The sequence below is a fragment of the Diceros bicornis genome, chromosome 2 (genome assembly GCF_020826845.1).
Source record: "Diceros bicornis minor isolate mBicDic1 chromosome 2, mDicBic1.mat.cur, whole genome shotgun sequence".
In the NCBI taxonomy this organism is placed as follows: Eukaryota; Metazoa; Chordata; class Mammalia; order Perissodactyla; family Rhinocerotidae; genus Diceros; species Diceros bicornis.
Genome location: NC_080741.1, coordinates 61,375,492 through 61,396,283, shown reverse-complemented (window position 1 = coordinate 61,396,283; position 20,792 = coordinate 61,375,492). Strand labels below are relative to the sequence as shown.

The 20,792-nt window shown below is 38.9% G+C and overlaps 1 protein-coding gene across 5 annotated transcripts in view; it reads right to left on the bottom strand.

Annotated features, from left to right (window-relative positions):
- Nucleotides 1-20,792, bottom strand: part of PTPRG (protein tyrosine phosphatase receptor type G) — a 680,315-nt gene that overhangs the window by 274,640 nt on the left and 384,883 nt on the right. For all 5 annotated transcript variants that reach the window (XM_058562200.1, XM_058562209.1, XM_058562192.1 and 2 more), the window contains 2 exons: nucleotides 18,418-18,597; nucleotides 4,192-4,340 (listed from right to left, as the gene is read on the bottom strand). In XM_058562200.1, coding sequence (XP_058418183.1) covers nucleotides 4,192-4,340; nucleotides 18,418-18,597 — 329 coding nt within the window. The remainder of the gene's footprint in view (nucleotides 1-4,191; nucleotides 4,341-18,417; nucleotides 18,598-20,792) is intronic.

Below are 20,792 nucleotides of genomic sequence, written 5' to 3'. Positions count from 1 at the left end.
GAAAGGGCACACACAATCAGTTTGGATCATTTAAGCTTATTGAAGACTTCAACTCATAAAGCACCAATAAGTCTGAATCAACAACTCCTGCAATCTCTTATTATAATAAACAAGATTTTAATTACCTCAGACAACAAACATGCAATGAACCTCCACTTGAATGGAGTTCTCAGAGGTTTTATCTGGAGATTTCTCTTTGCATTAACTCCAACCTCAGTCATTAGTGGAAACACCGCATGATTCAATTCCTGTTAGTGTTACACAAACCTTTATTTAAGTTACCAATCACAGAAGAGGGAATGAGTGTGGGATGGGGAGAAAATTTACGAGAAGGTAGAAGCTGCCTAGATAAATGTGGTTGGACAGACAACACAAAATTGAGTAGCCATGAAAGAACTGTAACAGGATACTCTGACACCACTGTTTTAGTCATTGGAATATTCTGAGCCTTTTCACTTTAAAGATACTTAATCAAATCCGCAAAGTCGCTTTCACCATGTAAAGTAATATGTATATTTCACAGGTTTCAAGGACTAGTGAGTGCACATTTTGGAGGGGCAATTATCCTGCCTACCAAAACTCCCACTGATCTCTCTTTAGTCCTTAAACTTACTAAGTATCACCTGCCTCAGGGCCTTTGCATATCCCTGTTCTAAAGGCAGACTCCAATTCAACTCTTCCATCTTAACAAATGTCTTATATCTTAATAAATAGTTGTTTCCACAGAGGTCTTCCAGCTCATGACAAAATGTCCCTCTCCATCAGAGACTATATCACAACTGATATTACACAGAAATTTATGTGATTGCTTGTTCAATTTCTATGTCACATTAGAATGTAAATACCTCAAGGGTAGAGATAGTGTCTTTTTGGTTCACAGCTGTAACCCAGCGCCTAGACAAAAGGAGCCACTCAAGAAAAATTTGCTGCTAGGCAAGGAATAAAGCTGAATAATAGAAGGCGAAGGCATCTGAGGATCCAAACTGAGTTTGGTCTCCTAGGCATAATATTGTAATCTGACTCTGACTGTGTCTTCTAACTTTAACTGAGCCGTAAAGAATGTAAGTTACTGAAGGGCTTTTGTTCTGCTTTTCCAAGGACGTTTATTTTCCTATTAGACTGCATGATTTTAAATGAAGGAACTACAAGATTGAGTTCAGCATTTCAGCCAGGAAAATGTGGAGAGGTCTAATTTCTGGATGTGTACAAAGTTGTTGTAGATGACCTCAAAGAATTCCTGGGAAGCAGCAAAACCTACAAAGTGGGGTTGTTGCAATTTACCCTCAGGGAGCAGATCCAGATTCTTGTGGGACATATGCTTCAACTTCAACCTGCAGAGCTAGAGCACTGAGGCAGCTGTTGAGATACCCAAGGTCATGACTCTATCTCAAACAGAATCTAAAGGAACCAGGACCAGCAACGCTCGTACCCATAAGGCAAGGTACATTTTCTCTCTAAAAACCACAAGGGGATGGAACAGCTTCTCAAGCAATGAGTCCTCGTTATTCAAATATACTTAAAATGATGCCACATAAGTAAAGCAAGGCTCAATTCCACTAAATACATTGCTTTCACCACTCCAGAGTCTCACAACAGGGACATTCTGGGCCAGATAATTCTTTGTCATGGGGGATGTCACATGAATTGGGATGTTTGACAGTATCCCAGGCCTCTCTACCCACAAGATTTTAGTAGCATACCACTCCTACAATAAGGATAACCAACAATGTCCCCAGACAATGCCTAATGTCCCCTCTGGGGGGAACGCTGTCTCCAGCTGAGAACCAATGCTGTACTCTACCAGTCCCAGTGCAATCTTCAACAATGACTCTTCTCTGACTCTCATACACAAGACAAAAAAGTAATGACTCCAACGCTGATAAATTACTACACGATAAATTAACATTTTCTTACTTTCATTTTAATTTCTTGGCAAACAACGTAGTTATGTGGAAAGAAATAAACCAAGTCTGAGATGTTCAGACAGTATAAAAATCTCAGGGAGAGCTGGTATTAACAAAGAGCTCAAATAAACCAATTTAACATAAAATATTACAGAAGTGGTTTGGGCAAAAGTGAGCAACTTTTTTGCACATATTTTAAAGTTAAATTTGCTCCTGTTACCTTTGATCTCTGATATTCAAGTTCCTCCAAATAGATCTACTAAGTAATTTAACATGTTTATCACATTAAAAAAAAAAAACAAGCTATGAAGCAGATGGGCTTAGATGAAGGACCCAATTAATATAGGCAGCTTTACCATCTGACACTACTTAAAAGAAGTAAATTCAAACAACTTGGTCAAACAATAAGTCTGTGCATTGTAGCTGCCATTTCTAAATAGCTTCTGAATTTAATGGCATTCTTTGAATAAAAGAAAACTGAAATACTCATTTAAAGTAGTAAATTTTCAAAAGAATATGCATCTAGTCAATGCATTTTTCCAGAATCAAATAGGAGGATGAGACAGGCCCAGCTTGGTGTCAGAGGATATGATTGAGGAGGAGGCAGAAGTTCCCAGTTCCTAACTCCAGAGATCTTTTCCAAGGCAGCCGCCAAATTAAGTTTGCAAACTTTCAAGCACAGATCTTTTGTCTGGAACAAAATTAACTGAAGAAACAGCAACCCAATTCTAAGATAAAGAGGCTTTAGAGCAAAGTTAGCTGGACACAAACTATCCCTTCAACTCACACAGCCAAAGGGAACTGGTCAGCAAGAACACAAAGGAAACCCCCAACTTAAAAATCTGATGTAATTTCGATTCTAAGAAGTACAAATAAAGCTAAGACTTCTAACAACGATTCATTCAATTTAAAGGGAGGACGAGAGCGCATTAAGTACAACCCCTACTCCTGAGACATATAATTAGCGTGACTAAGACTGGAAGTCCCACAGATAGAAGAATCCTAATATAGGAAGAAACTCTGGTTTTGAAAATTTATCAGGTAAACAAGAAAAATTTTGAAGCAATTTCTCTGAGTAGTTATCTCTGGTTTCTCCAGAAATCATGGAAAAGAAAAATCTATATGTGAATATAAGCATCTATAAACAAAGAAATACAACTGGATTTTCTCATTTTGCAGGGATTCTTCACCTAAGCTTCAAGGATGCCCAGAAGGTCGGGTCCATGAATGGGCTTGAGGAGCTGTGGTGAGTGATGAAACCCTATATATTATATGTAAATCTGTGTGCAAATGCACATATGTATTTTCTCTATGGAGAGAGTCTCAAGTATGCATCAGATTATCAAAGCAGATCATAACTTAATAGAAGTTATAAAACACTAAGAGTTGAGAACTCTCCTTAGCCACTTGGCTGCTTCAATTAAAACAGGCTAACAATGACACAATTATCCAAAGTCATTCCATGTTTGAGTCTAGCCACAGGCTTGAATGCACACCCATTCAGTTCCCACCAACTTGTAAGGCTTACCACATGGGCGACCAACCAAGCATCAAACATGTTTGTCCTAACAAAACCTATTCACATCCTAATCATGATTAAAGGGAAAAATAAGGTTAGCAATGGAAGAAATATGCTGTCCTCACCCAACGTGAATAAAGGAGTTTGGAGACTTGCTCTTTTCTTCCTTTCTTGACCAAAAAGATACACACGACCTACTGCACCCACACCTTTGTTCTGTCCAGCCGCATGGATCTTTGAGAAAACTGACACAGGGGAGGCAAAACGTCCCATCAATCTCAGTAAAGTTAACAGCAAGTCATACCACCAACGGTCAAGGCCTCTTTCTCGACAGCAGACAGCAGCAAACAAACCTTCAAACAGCTTCCCTACTGAGAGAAGGTTCTGAGACTCCTCTTCATTTATCAACTAACTTTTCTCTTTTCTAAAGGCTAAAAACGAAGTCATCCGAATTTCACACATTTCACCTTTAGAAAACAGAGTTTCAGAAATGGACAGTGAAAAGAAACTGTCAAACAAAACAAATGGCTGAAAATCATCGACTGGCGTGAGTCTACTCAAACCATGTCTGTGACTTCTCCAGTTAAACAAAGATGAGAAACTTGAGCATGGATATCCACCTGCCATGCTATCTATAAAAAGATTTCCAGAGACAAAGATAGCTAGGGTACAAGTTTGATTTGCAAAACGACTGGGGGAAAACAAAGCATCTCACTAACACAAAGACCCAAAGCACAGCTATACTTTGACATCTTGAGTTTCTCTTACCTCAACAGGAAACCGCCTGCCGTTGATGCTGTGTTCAGAGCCCGCAGAGCCATTGCTATGGCCCCAGTGAAATTCCACCTTCTCGGCTTTGAATCTGCCAGGCAGGCCAGCACCGCTGACAAAATAGTCATCTTTTAGAAGGATGGCAACTGTATAAAATGGAAGGGAAGGGAAACATAGTGAGTTTCAAAATCACAATTGAAGGATTTCTTCTGTTGCTTCTAATAAAGTTCATGATTACATGATGTGAATTATTTCCTCATGTACCTGTTAAAAAACAAGTCAAAAACACTAGTCTGAATAAATTAGCACATTCTAACTGCAGAATGCTCCCAAGTACCAACTGACTCTAAATCATGAAAATTCCCAGGGAATGGTCTCAGAATTTCTTATCCATTTCACAGACGAAAAAAAAATGGGGATAATGAAAAACCAAGTCGCTCTGAATCAGGGTCTCCTAAATCGGCTTGATGACCAAAATTATCCGGAGAGTGAGATTTTTCTTTCTGAAGCACTGATTCCTGGGGCTGCCCCAAGATTCAAAGTCTGGAATGAGATGGGAAATATATATGATAAGCTAGATGTGGGAGGCACGTTTCTTTGATCAGAAAACGTAGGCAAGATATCGGGAAATAAAATTTGCAGGTTTTTCCAATATTAAGGCAACAACAGTGGAAAGACAGCCAGAATTGGGTATTATATTCATCATTCTTGATAACAGTGCCCAGGAAAGTGCAGTGAAAATTCTCCTCATTAAGTCACTCAAATAACTGCAGATAACTAGATTTACTTTACTTCTTCTTTTAATTCCAAATATAAGAAAATTCCCCTTAGCCCATCTGAACAAACACATAAGAATGTCCATAATGTAGGGAACCTCAATCAATTCAAACTCTAATTTTCAAAAACACATTCCTCTTCCTTGAAACAGTAAAAAGAGAAATTGAGAACAAATAGCTTGGACTTATATAAGCAGAAAAGTTATTTTTCCAAAAGGAATGTAAAAAACAGATTTTATTGTATAAGGGCTACTTCCCTCTCCCCCTTTTTCTTTGTTTTCTAAAGTGAATTCATTCAGGGCCGGCCCCATGGCTTAGCGGTTAAGTGCGCGCGCTCCGCTGCTGGCGGCCCAGGTTCGGATCCCGGGCGCACACCGACGCACCGCTTCTCCGGCCATGCTGAGGCCACGTCCCACATACAGCAACTAGAAGGATGTGCAGCTATGACATACAACTATCTATTGGGGCTTTGGGGGGAAAATAAATAAATAAATAAAATCTTTAAAGTGAATTCATTCAGTCATTCAACAAACACTTATTGGCTGCTAAATATGTGTAAGATGCCAACCAATATACCGAATGGTTTGTTATCAAAAGCCAAGCCTGTTTTAAGCCAAGGAAAAGCTCTCGTACCCTCATTGTTTCCTCTTCCTAAAGAAATCCCCGTTCGAGCTCTAGTGAGAAATCCTGCATGAAAATTAGGTCTGCATAAAAGATAGGGACTAGACTAATGACCCATTTCTAAAACAGTGCAATTAGTTTCAGCATTTCTCTATATAAAGGAAGCATTAAAAGCAAGTGAAGGAACCCCGCTCATGTAAATCCCTTTTTATTGCATTCAAAAGGCAGTTTTTCTCCAAGTTCTGAAAAATATACAGTAAACGTTCAATTAGTGGGACAGCGAATTAAAGGATAAAATCAAGTAAAAGCAAGTGTTTCTTATGCTAATGAAACATGCTACAGCATCGTTCCACCTTTACTGTGTGCTAGGCACGTTTTAGAACAAGGATTGGCAAACTTTTTCTATAAAGGGTGAGATAGTAAATATTTGAGGCTTTGTGAGCCCTGTGGGCCCTGCTGCAGCTACTCAACCTCATCTCGGCAGCACAGAAACAGCCCAACACTATACGTAAAGGAAAAGGTGAGGCTATGTTCTGGTGAAACTTCACTTATCCACGCTGAAATTTGGATATAATTTTCACATGTCATGGTATATTCTCCTTTTGATTTTTTTTCAACCATTAAAAAATGTAGAAACAAAGCAGGGGGCTACTGAAATTTGGTGATCCCTAAGACAAAATATGATATTTTAGAAGATAAACTATTATATTAAACCAATCATATACATTTAGTTCCAAAGCCAAAATACCTATGAATTAGCTCAGTAGTGTCTTAAATACTGTTGATTACTCTCAGCCTGTTATACATTATATACATAATATTTTGTATCCAAAGGATGAACGCAAAGCATTTTGAATGCATCTGTTACGATACACCCAGAGACTCAGCAGCATCTTATAAATATTTGATTTTACCTAAATCATTTATATCTCTGTCAGGGGTCATTTTACTTGTTTTATATGAATAATTAAAAGCATAATTAGGGAACTGTACAATCTGAAACATTAATCTCATTTTTCATTTTACAGTACTTCTCACAGCATGTTACGTGTACGTAACCCACTTAAGAAAGTGGCTTATATTTTTGTTTACATATAAAACTGGGAAGAGAGAACTTTCCCAGCTATCAAGTAACAATTTTCTGATGACCACTGATAACACGGCTCTGTTTCAAAACAAAATGGAACAAAGGTACTTAGTGCAGAACACAGAATGTACTAAGAGCCATGAGCTCAGGAGATGGACAGACCTGCGTTGGAATCTCATTCTGCCACTTAACAGTAGTGTGACCTTGGGCAAGTTACCTGACTTCTGTGTGCCTCAGTATTCCACCACTGTTCTTCCTACCCGGCAAGGCTGTTGTGACGACTGAAGGAAATCACACACTAAAAGCACTTAACACAGTGCCAGAAATCCAGCATGCACACACTCAGTGGCGGCTAGTGTCAAACTCATTTCTAGAGACATGGATGGAGCTCACGTGCAGCACAGAAGGGCGACCACACAGGTGTAAGGCTCCATTTTCAGAGAGAGTTCCAATTTAAAGCACTACTGCCTTTCCCACAAACTAAAAAGTGTATTGGGCAGGGACAACAGCAAGGGTAGGTGTGGCCCACATACTGGGGAGGAGCTCTTAACTGTCAAGTAGACGCTTTGAGTTCACTAAAACACAGAGAAAAATATTATTTCCTTTCTTGATTTTCTTGATTATTTCTAACCCTTGGTCACCTCAACAAAAACAAAATCTCAATTTGATGCTAATATGCCCTCCTCACTACCCTGATACTCATTCATTTCCCCCTTTTACCCAAGAGGAAATATTATGCTAGACTCTAATAACTTTAGTAACTTTGATTTATTTTCATAGATCACAGACTTTTTTTTTACGTTAAGTCTGTCCATGTCAAATAGCACTGGTTTTCCCATGGTGGTGTTGATAAAAAGTTTTCTTTTAAAATCAGTTCATCTATTTAAAATAAAGTTAGTTAACTGAAAGAAAAATAGTAAGTAAATAACACCACAATAATAATAAATAAATAAATGAACTTTAAATTTTAAAACAATAGCAGTAAGAGTTGAACCTGTAGAAGGTGAGAATTGGGAAGACAGCAAGCAACAGCTAAAGACTGGAGAATGATGAGATATGACAGGGAGGCAGGAAAGGTACGTGGGAGTGGACTTTCTAGAACAAATGGGAGTGGACTTTCTAAAACTCGGGCATCTGGTTATTAAACTGCTAACATGGATTGTGACGAAATCAAAGCAGAATGATGGAGGGAGTGGAAGGAGCTGGAGGCTTCAAATTCAGGGTTTCTTAACCTAGAGACCAAAGTTCATAGCAGTAGCTGCCCATTGACTTCGGATCTACGCCATCCTGATATAGGAAGTAAAATTCTGAGCATGGCTGCATATATGGAGCTGGACTCTAGAGCTATTGAGTACGAAATTGAATCCTAGATCTGCCACTGTCCAGTTATGGGAAAATTATTGTACTCCTAGGTGCCTCAGTTCCTCTTCTGTAAAACTGGAATAACACCACAACAACTTCACAGGTGTGTTATGAGATCACAAGGGCTGACATATGAAGACTGCTCAGAATAGTAATTCATACAGGACATCATGGCACAAAGATGGCATTATATAAGTATTATTTACAAAGGTTATTATCCCAGGGAGAGGAACCACAGCTTTCACAGATTCCTCCCATGTCTGGGGCTCCCCATAATGTAAAAATGCTGTGTACAGGGCAGGGAGATCTAGGAGTCACACCATGAATACAGAATTGGTTTTTTCCTGAGCTTGAAGAGCAGACCAAGTACCTGGCATTCATCGTATTCTTTGCAGGACATCTACCAACTGTTTATAAATTATACACAACATGTCTATTATAATGCTGGGCTAAACAAATGTTCACACCAAAATCTGAGTAAACAGAAGGAGGTGTCAAAAGTTAAATAAAAATGAATGGGAGGGAAAACTAGCTACTTACTGTCTTACCTCCAACCCGCCGCCCCCCGCCCCCCGCCCCCGCCATTTTTAACACTACAAGATGGAAAACACTACCATTATTGGATCTTAATGATGGGACCCCAGATCACCCACAATACCAGTGTCCATCAGGGGATGCTTTTGGGCCCCTGGTGAAAAGAGAAATGCTCTGGTCTGAAAGTCAAGACACACAAACTCTAATTCCAACTTTCTACTAACTTCCCCGTAGGCACTGACATTCATTTTTTCAAATATTTACCAAGTAATTGCAAAGGAAGAAAAGGTAAGTAAATCAGACACAGCTCCTGCCCTCATGGAGCATATGGTCAGTGGAAAGACAGTCACCGGATGGACATTGAGGGTATAATGCAAAGTGAAATAAGTCAGAGGGAGAAGGTCAAATACCGTATGATTTCCTTCATTAAGTAGTAGATAATAACAACAATAAACAAAAACATAGGGACAGACATTGGATTGGTGGTTACCAGAGGGGAAGGGGGGAGGGAGGAGGGTGAAAGGGATAATTCGGTACCTGTGTGGTGATGGGTTGTAATTAGTATTTTGGTGGTGAACATGATGTAATCTATGCAGAAATAGAAGTACAATGATGTACACCTGAAATTTTTACGTCATAAACCAATGTTACTGCAATAAACAAAAAATTAAAAAAAAAAAAAAAAAAGACAGTCACCAGCAACTAAACTGACCACAGAAGAACTGTGCAAGTGGGACAAGTGGTAACAAGTAAGCATCCACCCCAAACAAGAGAATGGGAGAGGGGATCAAGGACTGATGGGGATCACCTGAGATGAGAGTTAAAGGAGCTGCCTTGGGAAAGTGCTGACAAGAGGGGAGCACATCAAGGGAAAAGAAGCTCATACAAAGGCCCTGAGGTAGTGGGAATAAGTAGGAGGAAGCCAAGGTGATTGGCACCCAGAGAGCAGGGTGTGACATAGAGGCTAGAAAATGAAGCAGAGACAGTGAGCAGTCTGTCTTTATCCACAAGAGAAATAGTTGAGAAAAAAAAAAGCCTTGATATGGTTGAGAGAGAGAGACCAAGAAAGAAAGATGGCAAAATGGACAGACAGACGTGATCAGATTAGGGAGATAAGAAGATTATTCTGGCAACTAAGTAAAGAAGGCCTGGGAGGAAAGCAACACTGGTTGGTAGAAACACAAGTCAGGAGGTTCCTGCAGTCGTGTAGTAGAGGGACGGTAAACATGTTGAGCTGGAGGAACCTCAGATACCCAAGAGATGTCAAGGCATGGGATCATCCTGGGTCTCGGTTAACTCACTGCTACATTGAGCGAGATGAACAAAGTGGATTAACTGACCCTTGAACTATACAAGATATGACACATGAGAGTCTAGTAGAGGGTTCTGCGACCTAAAAAAAGAAAGATGGGCTTCAGAAACGACCCTCAAAATTCAAAATTTACAAGTTGGTTTTCCATTGGTTTTCCCATTATGTAATTGGTAAATTAAGCTTCTGTCTACCCAGAAACTAGTTTCTATCACCTGAACACAGTGGCTGGGGCTGTGGGGATAAGAGAAAGGAAATGGAGCTTAGCAGACATGAAACAGAGATTGTAGTGCCAGTGAATCAGCTCCAACTTGAATTCCAAGGTTCAGGTAAGACTAAATAGTAATAGGATGAAAGAATTCAAGAATTTGGGCCTTTGAAATAGGAAAATTTAGAAATTGAGGAGTCAAAGCACACTTAGCACGCCCCAAAAGAAGAATGGATCTTTTTAAAATTAAAATTAAATTTTCAGGGCCGCCCCGTGGCTTAGCGGTTAAGTGCACGCGCTCCGCTACTGGCGGCCGGGTTCGGATCCTGGGCGTGCACCAACGCACTGCTTGTCCAGCCATGCTGAGGCGGCGTCACACATACAGCAGCTAGAAAGATGTGCAACTATGACATACAACTATCTACTGGGGCTTTGGGGAAAAAAAGGAGGAGGATTGGCAATAGATGTTAGCACAGAGCCGGTTTTCCTCAGCAAAAAGAGGAGGATTAGCACGGATGTTAGCTCAGGGCTGATCTTCCTCACAAATAAATTAATTAATTAATTTAATTTAATTTTCTTTTTTGGGCAACCTTGAGGTAACCAGAGATGCTCCAGGGTATTACAAAGTCAGGGTTGGGCATGCCCAGTGTAAATGGTGCTGAACATCCAGATGTTTCTAAACATCTGTCTACTCGGCTGATAGCACGCTTTTAATCAGAAAGCTTGGTAGTCTCTTTGTGAGCAAAATGAGTAATTAATTAGTGACACAAATAAAAGTCAGAGCTAAAAAGATACTATGATTATAATCTAGGAATGAGGACCCCACACTGGTCTATCTTCAGTGACCACATATATACTTATTAGGAACCATTAAGAATTTAGGTGGAACTCGGGCATGATGGAATAAAAATAATTTAATGGTTTGGTATCAAGCAAATTTGCAAACTCCAAGAACACATACTTGGGGAATCATTGTATATTTCACTTGTCCAAGCCCTCACCATAATATATCAGGGATAGATCAAGATTCTTGAAATGAGAAAATACTCACGTTGCAAAGTCAACATCAAAATCTCTACTCCATAAATACAGTAAGTAAAAACATTTTTTAAACTTTGATTCTCATCTGTGGCCAGCTATAAGGAAGGAAGACAGGAAGAAGGGAGAGAAGGGGGCCAAAGTTAGGAGCAAGGAGTGAAAACAGATAAACAGGCAAGAGACAGAGCCACGCCATAGGGGAGAGGAAATTCAAGGAGACATAACAGGACATGGGGGAGAGAAGGAAACAGCAAAAAAGTGAAAGCTTATGCGACATACATGGAGAAACACACATCAAGACCATCAACAGAATAGAAATAGAAAGAAGAGAAAGCCCAAAGTCAGAAAGATGAGAAGACAAACACACACCCAGATTTTCCTAGAACATGCTTTACCAATCTCAAGATTCCCAAAGGCTGTTCCAGGCATGTTATCCTTGGGCAACCACGCTAGTACTGGTAATCACATCTTGAGTGAGGGCTAAGTGTTCAAGCCCATGGATTTGGGAGGAAATCAAGCATGATGAGGATCGCCACTCAAAACTCTGTAAGGCGCCCACAATGGCAGTCCAGTGCTGGCTCTCAGTGAGGCTCGCAACAGTTTCTCCACCAACCTTGGGACAGAATACTGATTCTTCAGGGCAGCATGGAGGCAGAGGTCAGCTTGAGCTGTGAACTGCAGGGATCATCAGAATAAAGAGTATCTTGCAACTTCAGACACTTTCTTGGCCCTGGGGGAGCCTTCCCCTGTGGGCTAGCAAAGCGGCATGGCCACACCCTCCTCTTACACTGAACTGGGGGCACAACTGAGCTGGAGTCACATATTCAGTTAAGGGAGGAACACGTGGAAATGACTGAGGTTGTCAAGATTTTATTTTTCTCTTTATGCCAGACTGCAATGAGGTTGTTCTTTTCTTTAGTTTAAGTCTGTGTGTTCTTATGGTGCTACTCGACTATAAAAGTTCCAAGGGCAAGGTAAAATAAAGTAAATGCAACAGGCTCCTAATCCTTGTCTAAATTTTATGGGCTCAGCAACATACTAGGACATTCCCTGACCTGATTATCTACACCTAGTTTCCCCACCATCAATCTACCTTTATAAATCTAAGAACGATTTCCTGAATCCATCTAAGACAGGCACTGTGGTATAGGCAGAAAAATAGGCAAGAATGTAGGCAAAGAAAAAATATAGTAAACCAACATAAAGTAGGAAAATGGAAGTAACATGCACTATGGCAAACGCATTTACTATTTGTTCTTGGTGTGGGATGAAAGATACAGTAGTGAAAAAAGACCAAAAAGCCCTCCAAATAGTTAAAATTCGTAGGAGACCATGGCTCATTAACATACATCAGCAAGCCCCATCTAAGTCTTAAATTCTGATCATTTAGCTAGAAGTTAATGCTAGGAACAGCAAGAATATCTTGAAATGTTCTTGATGAATGCATTATCTTTTCATTCTACAAAAATGAAAGGGAAATAACTTTAGATGAAATCAAATGAGAACTGGCACAATAGACAGTTATGGCTCCTCAGGAAGAAATAGAGAGATGCTATCTTTCTTGTAAAGATATTTTAGACAACTTTCGAGAAGTGGGCTAGGTACAAGCAAGTTGCTCTATCGATTATGCTGGATTGGATATATAGCACTCTCAGGGGGTTAAGACAGATATGAACATTAAAACTGTTTTATGAGAAAGTTACTGTCTGTGGGTAATAGGCCGCTTTAAATATTAACTTTTTATATTCATATTTTAATATCCAAAAGACAGTCTATTTTACAGATAAGTGACCTGTAAATTTCTATCAGAAAAAATAAATACGTCTTCCTGAATTTATTTTGTAGAAGTACAAGATTTAAGAAAAGAGTGTTGTAGAAAAAAAATATGTTGCTTAAAAATTAATGATTACACAAAAAGAAGTTTTTTTCTTCACCTAAGCATACAAGTTAGATATAAAATGAACAACTGCAACAAAGACAGATGATGTGGCTTATGATATATTGAATTTTTTTAACCAAAATTTTAATTTTTCTGATAATTGTAGATTCACAGGCAGTTATAAGAAATAATACATAGGTCCTTTGTCCCCATTATCCAGTCTCCTCAAATGGTCACATCTTGCAATATAGTACAGTGATATGTGTGTTTTTTTTAAATTGATATTATCCAGGTTGCCTATCGATAATATTCACTGTGGATATTATCAACCCCCACCTTTACTTTCTTTAGACACACAGCGCCCTGAACTGTATGTGTGCTCTTGTTCAAATGGATTGATATGATCCATGCGTAATAGACAAAGCAACTGAATCGCCATTTCTCCAAAATATTGGCAAATTTATGAACTCACTGGCATTTTAAGAACTACAGAATGAAAGTAGTTTCTAGGTTTGTGCTTATCAAAAAAAAAGAAGAATACAGGTTGATAAACCACCATAAATTGAAACTCTTTTAAGAGAACAGAAAAACAATTCCTGTTCTTATTTAAAATTGTATACAAATGGTCGTCACTTAATTTTATTTATTTATTTATTTTGTAATAATTTTATTTATTTATTTTTCCCCCAAAGCCCCAGTAGATAGTTGTATGTCATAGCTGCACATCCTTCTAGTTGCTGTATGTGGGACGCGGCCTCAGCATGGCCGGAGAAGCAGTGTGTCGGTGTGCGCCCAGGATCCGAACCCGGGCCACCAGCAGTGGAGCACGCACTTAACCGCTAAGCCACGGGGCCGGCCCTCGTCACTTGATTTTAAAAACGACCCTATAGAATCATCTTAGATTATTTATGCGATATTGGCCTATCTAGTATGATGTCATGAATTTTATAGTAATAAGTACAGCTTCGGAAGTAACAATAATTTATTTCTGCTTCTCAGAAAGCCGCGCTTCTTCTGAAATTTCTGAAGACAAATGTGTTCGTATTTGGATAGCTGTGCTCTAAAATCAGGCGCATGCACTCGCAGATATGCAACAAGTTGTGGATCACTCTAGGAAGTCATCAAAGTGACAGAGATTGATAATAAGCTTGTGGAAGACCAAGGTCATGAATCAACTTGCATTGAGTGAACCCTACACTCGTCTAAAACCTGTCATTGGAGATACCAAGCTGAAAGCTGTCACTGAAACGTGTTATCTTTGCAGAAGGCTGTCAAGCGTTGCAAGTCAAGTAGAAAACCCTATCAGAGAGCTCAGCAAATTGCCTTTGGCAGGCTTCTGGAATGTGGCACTGAGGTGGCACTCAATTCCAAGATCTGATTACACCCAGTGTGGCAAAGCTCCCATCCACCACATTCAGATTGTCCGAGGAATATATGCCCATCGTGGTTCTCCAAACGACACTCACATTTGAAATATAAAGCAGGACCATTGGTAGACAAAATCTGAATTGTAACAATAAGCACACAATCTACACTGGGAGAGTAGAGAGATGAAGGTGAAAAGATGTGTACAAATAACATTACTGATACACGCATTTTTCCTGAGCAGCTACTCAAATGGATGAGTCAAGGTACAGGAGAGGGTAGCCTGCTGTAAGGCACAAGGGAGAACTGTTTAGGGGGACATTATGAAAAAGAGGCCAAAGCCAGGAATCACTGTGCTAAGTGAGTGGGAAGCAATTCTGTGAACAAATCAGACCAACCCAAAGCAATCAGCCATAAATAATCTCAGACAAATACTGGTTTGGAGAAAGAAAACGGATCCCCAATGTTGCACATGCAGCCAGTTAGGTTAAAGGAAAAGGCAAGTCTGTGACCCACAACATGAATGGGACCAAAAGGCTGATAGTGAAGTTATTTTAGCCCAGCATGAGGGCTTCAGGCAGCCAAGGTTCCTCAAAGGGATTACTAGAATGGTTTGTAGTGACATTCTTGGTTACAAAGGGATTATTTCAAAAGAGAGGGACAGCATTTGTTTTTAATGGATTAGTGTTATAAGAGTTCAAAAATAAGATATGAAAAATATCTTTAGCACCAACAGAACCCCAGGTAGCACTAGGCAAAGATGTAATCTAACACCCATAACACCCAGTGTTTATTTTCAGATCAGACAAGGGGGCAAAGTAAGGCATTCTCTACTTCCATGAACAATCTATAACTGATAGTTGCACAATAGTGATTAAGAAGGAGGCAGCTCTTTGCATTAGCAATAGTGAAAATATGATGCATCATATTCACAAATCCCAAATGAAAAGTGAGATGGGTAAAAGGAAGAAGGAGGATGGAATTGCTGCCCCGATATACAAAGGGAAGAGACAGTGTTCATCTGCACTCTAATACAATAAGAAATATTAACAAAGCAAAATCTCAAGGAGGATAAGAATTTTATTTCCATTTGTGCATTTGGCACAGTGCTGTACAACAGAACTTTCTGCTATGATAGAGTGTTCTTCATCTGTGCTGCGCAATATGGTAGCTACTAGCCATATGTGGCTACCGAGCACTTGAAATGTGGCTAGTATAATATTACCCAAAGCAATCTATAGATTCAATGCAATCCCTATCAAAATTCCAATGGCATTTTTCACAGAAATAGTAAAAACAATCCTAAAATTCCTATGGAACCACAGAAGACCCCAAATAGCCAAAGCAACCCTGAGAAAGAAGAACAAAGCTGGAAACATTTTATTTCCTGATTTCAAACTATACTACAAAGCTATAGTAATCAAAACAGTACGATATTGGCATAAAAACAGACACACAGACCAATGGAATGGAATCTAGAACCCAGACATAAACTCACACATAAACAATCAACTAATATTTGACAAGGGAGCCAATAACATGCAATGCAATGGATAGTCTCTTCAATAAAGGGTACTGAGAAAACTGGATATTCACATGCAAAAGAATGAAATTGGATCCCTACCTTACACCACTCACAAAAGTTAACTTGAAATGGATTAAAGATTTAAATGTAAGACCTAAAACCGTGAAACTCCTAGAAGAAAACATAGGGAAAAAGCTCCTCGACATTGGTTTTAGCAATTATTTTTTCGATATGACAACAAAATCACAAGCAACAAAAGCAAAAAGAAAAACTGGGACCACATCAAACTAAAAGCTTCTTTCTGCACACCAAAAGAAATAATCAACAAAATGAAAAGGCAACCTATTGAATGGGAGAAAATATTTGCAAACCATATATCAAGTAAGGGTTTAATATCCAAAATATATGAAGAACTCACACAACTCAAATGCAAAAAAAACACAAAATCTGATGGAAAATTGAGCAAAGTACCACAGACATTTTTCCAAATAAGAAATACAAATGGCTACCAGGTACGTGGAAGGTGCTCACCATCACTAATCATCGGGGAAATGCAAATCAAAATCACAATGAGACATCACCTCACACCTGTTAGAATGGTTATCATCAAAAAGACAAGCGATAAAAAGTATTGGCAAGAATGTGGAGAAAAGGGAACCCTTGTGCACTGTTGGTGGGTATGTAAATTGATACAGCCACCATGGAAAACAGTATGGAGATTCCTGAAAAAATTGAAAATTGAAGCCTGCGCAGGTCCCAACCTGTCCATGGTTTGGGGCTGCTATCTGCCTCATACAGCAAAGTAGAGGATTTGTCTTCTAGGAAGACAAAGTCGTCTTTCCTGAAAAATCCTCCCACACAGTTGGCTTTGGCATCCTCCAGGAATAGGAGCGCAGGGATTGAAGCCTCATAGGTTGGGGTTTTCAGCTGAGGCAGAGAGGGGACAGTGGTTATAACCAGAAAGTCCAGAGTGGGGTGCAGTTACCTCTAGAACTCATCACTGTTAACCCAGACTGGGCTTCATGACAGTCACAGAACTGGATTCCTTAGTAATAAAATAATACACTTTTCAAAAAGAACCCAAAAAAACCTAAAAAATAGAACTACCATATGATCCAGCAATCCCACTTGTGGGTATATACCCAAAGGAAATGAAATCACTATCTTGAGGAGATATATGTATTCCCATGTTCATTGCAGCATTATACACAACAGCCAAGACACAGAAACAACGTAAGTGTCCATCTATGGATGAATGGTTAAAGAAAATGTTATACACACACACACACACACACACATTATTCAGACATAAAAAAGAAGGAAATCCTGCCATTTGTGACAACATAGATGGACCTTGAGGGCATTATGCTAAGTGAAATAAGTCAGACAGAGAAAGTGTATGTTCTCACTTATAAGTGGAATCTAAAAAAGCTGAACTTACAGAAACAGAGTAGAAGGATGCTTACCAAGGGCTGGAGGGTAGGGTAAATGAGGAAAAGTTGGCCAAACAGCACAAATTTCCAGTTATAAAATGAATAAGTTCAACTATAGAGTATTATATACTTCAAAGTTGCTAAGAAATTATGTCTTAAATGTTCTCACCACCAAAAAAAAAAAAAAAAAATCACTATGTGCGGTGATGGATGTGTTGTGGTAATCATTTCACTATACAGTCATGTGTCGCTTAACAACCGGAGTACATTCTAAGAAATGTGTGATTAGGCGATTTTGTCATTGTGCAAACATCCTAGAGTATACTTACACAAACCTAGATGGTACAGCCTACTACACACCTAGGCTGTATGGTACTCATCTTATGCGACCACCATCGTATATTTGGTTTGTCATTGACTGAAATGTTGTTATATAGCACATGACTATATGTATGTGTATTGAATAATCACACTGCAAACCTTAAATTTATATAATGCTATATGTCAATTATATCTCAATAAAGCTGGAAATAAATAAAGTCAAGTGATTCCCCCAAATAAAACCCCACAAAAATCTGAATGTGTGTCTTCTCTGCTTTCAAACATTACAGATAGACAACCTAACAAAATGGAAAAAAAGATACATGACTAGTGCAACTGAGGGACTGAATTTTACTCTTACTTAATTTTAATTAATTAACATTTCAATTTAAATAGCCACACATGGCTAGTAGCCACCATATTGGACAGAGCAGATTTCTGAGAGTCCATTCTGTACACTTTACATATATTGACTCATTTAATCCTTACAACCCTATGAGGTTGATACAATTCTATTATCCACATTTATCATATTCTTAAAATCCCAGGTACAGAGTGGTTAAGTAATTTGCACAAAATCACACAGCCAGTTAAGCAAGTGGCTGGTTCTCAAACCAAGGGCCGATTCCAAAGCTCTCACTCAGCTATACGTTCTCTATAGCAACGTGCACTGCTCAAGAAGCAAGTCATGATTAAGGTAAATACCAGAGACAACCAGAAATATTCCACGTTGATTTGCAGGCAGGTAAAGAAGACACAGTCTACCTGTTTTCCCTGTGTTTTTCATCCAGGTTTTGTTAGAAGACTCGTTGTCGAAGCCATCAAGTTGCAGCTCCTGATACTCTTCACCGACACGTGCATGGTGGTCTAAAATGTCAATCGGAGACTGGTGACGGCCTCCGCAGCTGACACTCGACGTGACCCAGTGCTCAGGACCATAGGCGCCTGTTAAAAGAGAACAACACTTCAATCCTCATGGCTCAAGGGTCAGGGATGGAACAAATCAGACGTAGGAAGCCAAGCACTGCATCTCCCAAGGTACATCGTCCTTCATGTCTCCACTCCAAAGAGGGCAGTGTATTGAAAACAATAGATTCAAGCCATTTGCTTGATACAGCAAGAAGATGTAAGGAAAGATATGTTACTTAAGATATTCTTGCTTCCTGCTTTGTAATTAAACATTTGTTAACTTTACCTGTAATCAGATTAAGGGAGCTGAGCAGAAGGGCTGTCAGAGTTGTTCACATTTTAAAAAATTTTTAAATAAGTTTCCTAAAATAAGCAGAGCGTTTACTCAGAAGACAATATCTTAATCAATGTAGCATGTTTTGCTATTGTGAACAGTATATGAAACACAACTTTTCTTCTTAGCTCCTAGCAGTTTGTGAACAGGAAAAGAAAACAAGAAAAAATTAAAAGCAACACAACAGTGGATGAGAGTCATTACCAATAATGTAGGGAATGAGGCAGGGTTTTCCTATGGCTAATTGTGAAAGATTTTCTATTTGGCCAGAGTTTGTACACTTGTGTGTTAAGGCACTTGCTTCTCCTTCAAAAACCCTCTCTGTCATAGGAGATGAGGGTATAAAGCCAACTTCAGATTGGACTCAGCTCTCATATAAATAAAGATGTTTTTAATATGCCACAAAATTAAAGGAAGAGAATGCAACTATTATGCATAATCCTAATGGGTACCAATTAGGCACAGGTAGAGAAAACACACTGCATATCCTTCTCTGCCCTATTCGGAAATGAAATATTCTGAGGGTGATGTCTATTAAGTTGATAACAAGCTCTGAGATTTTTCTGCGCCCCTCCTTTAAACTTCTTGACATAACAAGGCAGAAGTAGCCTGTTGAAAAGAAGCATCCTTTGCTAGAAAGATTAAAATTAATCTCTTTTTGAGAATTAGTTATAGAATAAGTCTAAACTTCATAATTTTTAGAAGCTAAAACTTAGGCTTCCCAATCAATAAAGTGTAGTGTATGTATATGCATACATATACATATACATGTACTCCTAGGTTTTTTAGGTTTAAATTTCTAGATGAATAGCCAAAATGATTTTAGGTGACCAACCTACCCATCAGCCAGTATTTTTGTGCCTCACTCTATACCTAGCCTTGTATAATGGAGGAAACAAGGAAACCATATGGCAAGTCTCCCTAGTATTGAATAAGAGCCCACACTGGTGCCCAGCCCACCATCACACACTCATTTGCCATGGATTTCTCCATTCCTGTAAGTCTGATGCAGCTCACAGCTGATATAAACAACAGTACCATGAAAAAAGGGACAAACACAGAAAATCTTTTCGGTCATGATAATGGAAGCTTCATGGCTGCAAGAGCAATTGATGTAGCTCCCTAAAAATGATTCATATGCTTGCTATCTGGCAAATAACTTGGCCTCTTTTTATGGCTAGGTCATTTTCCCTAATCCTCATCCCAAACAGTAAGATAAAAGAGACTATCAGAAAGAACATGTTCACTGATTGGCAAAGGTTTAGCAGCCTCACGGCACTTTTCAAAATCATTTACAAGTGCTATCATACTTTCTAGAAGAAGTTAACATCACCATTTTCTTTACTGTAGGAATCCAACTAAGGTAGAAAAAGTCAAGGGCTTTTCACTCACGTTGTTTCACTTCTTGGTCAAATTCCCTAAAACTGTGACGAGTCATAAAGGAACAGAGTGTGCATCTGCATATATTTTAGCCAAATTTAATTTTCATCTTGCATCAATACATTTGAAGAAAAAAACAAGGGAAAGGAGACGTAAGGAGTACTCCCAATTATCCTGTCCACTCTTTAAATTTTCTTCCAGATGCCAAAAGAATCCACTGAAAAATTGAGTAAAGTGATTGTTGATATATTTGATGCTGACCAAAATGTAAATTCTGATTAGCTACAATTGGGCCTGTTACGTTGGACTTATGGAAACCAATGTTTCCATAGGCAACAAACATAATGTTGCCTTTTAGAAACTCACTAGTACAATAAAATTTAACTCAACGGAAAAAAAAATGCATGGTAAAATAAATCCAAACATGTATGACTCCAAAGAAATAAGACTGCAAGCTATCATTTCTAAAAACACATAGACACCTGATAATTATCCTACTCATAAAAAAAATACTCTG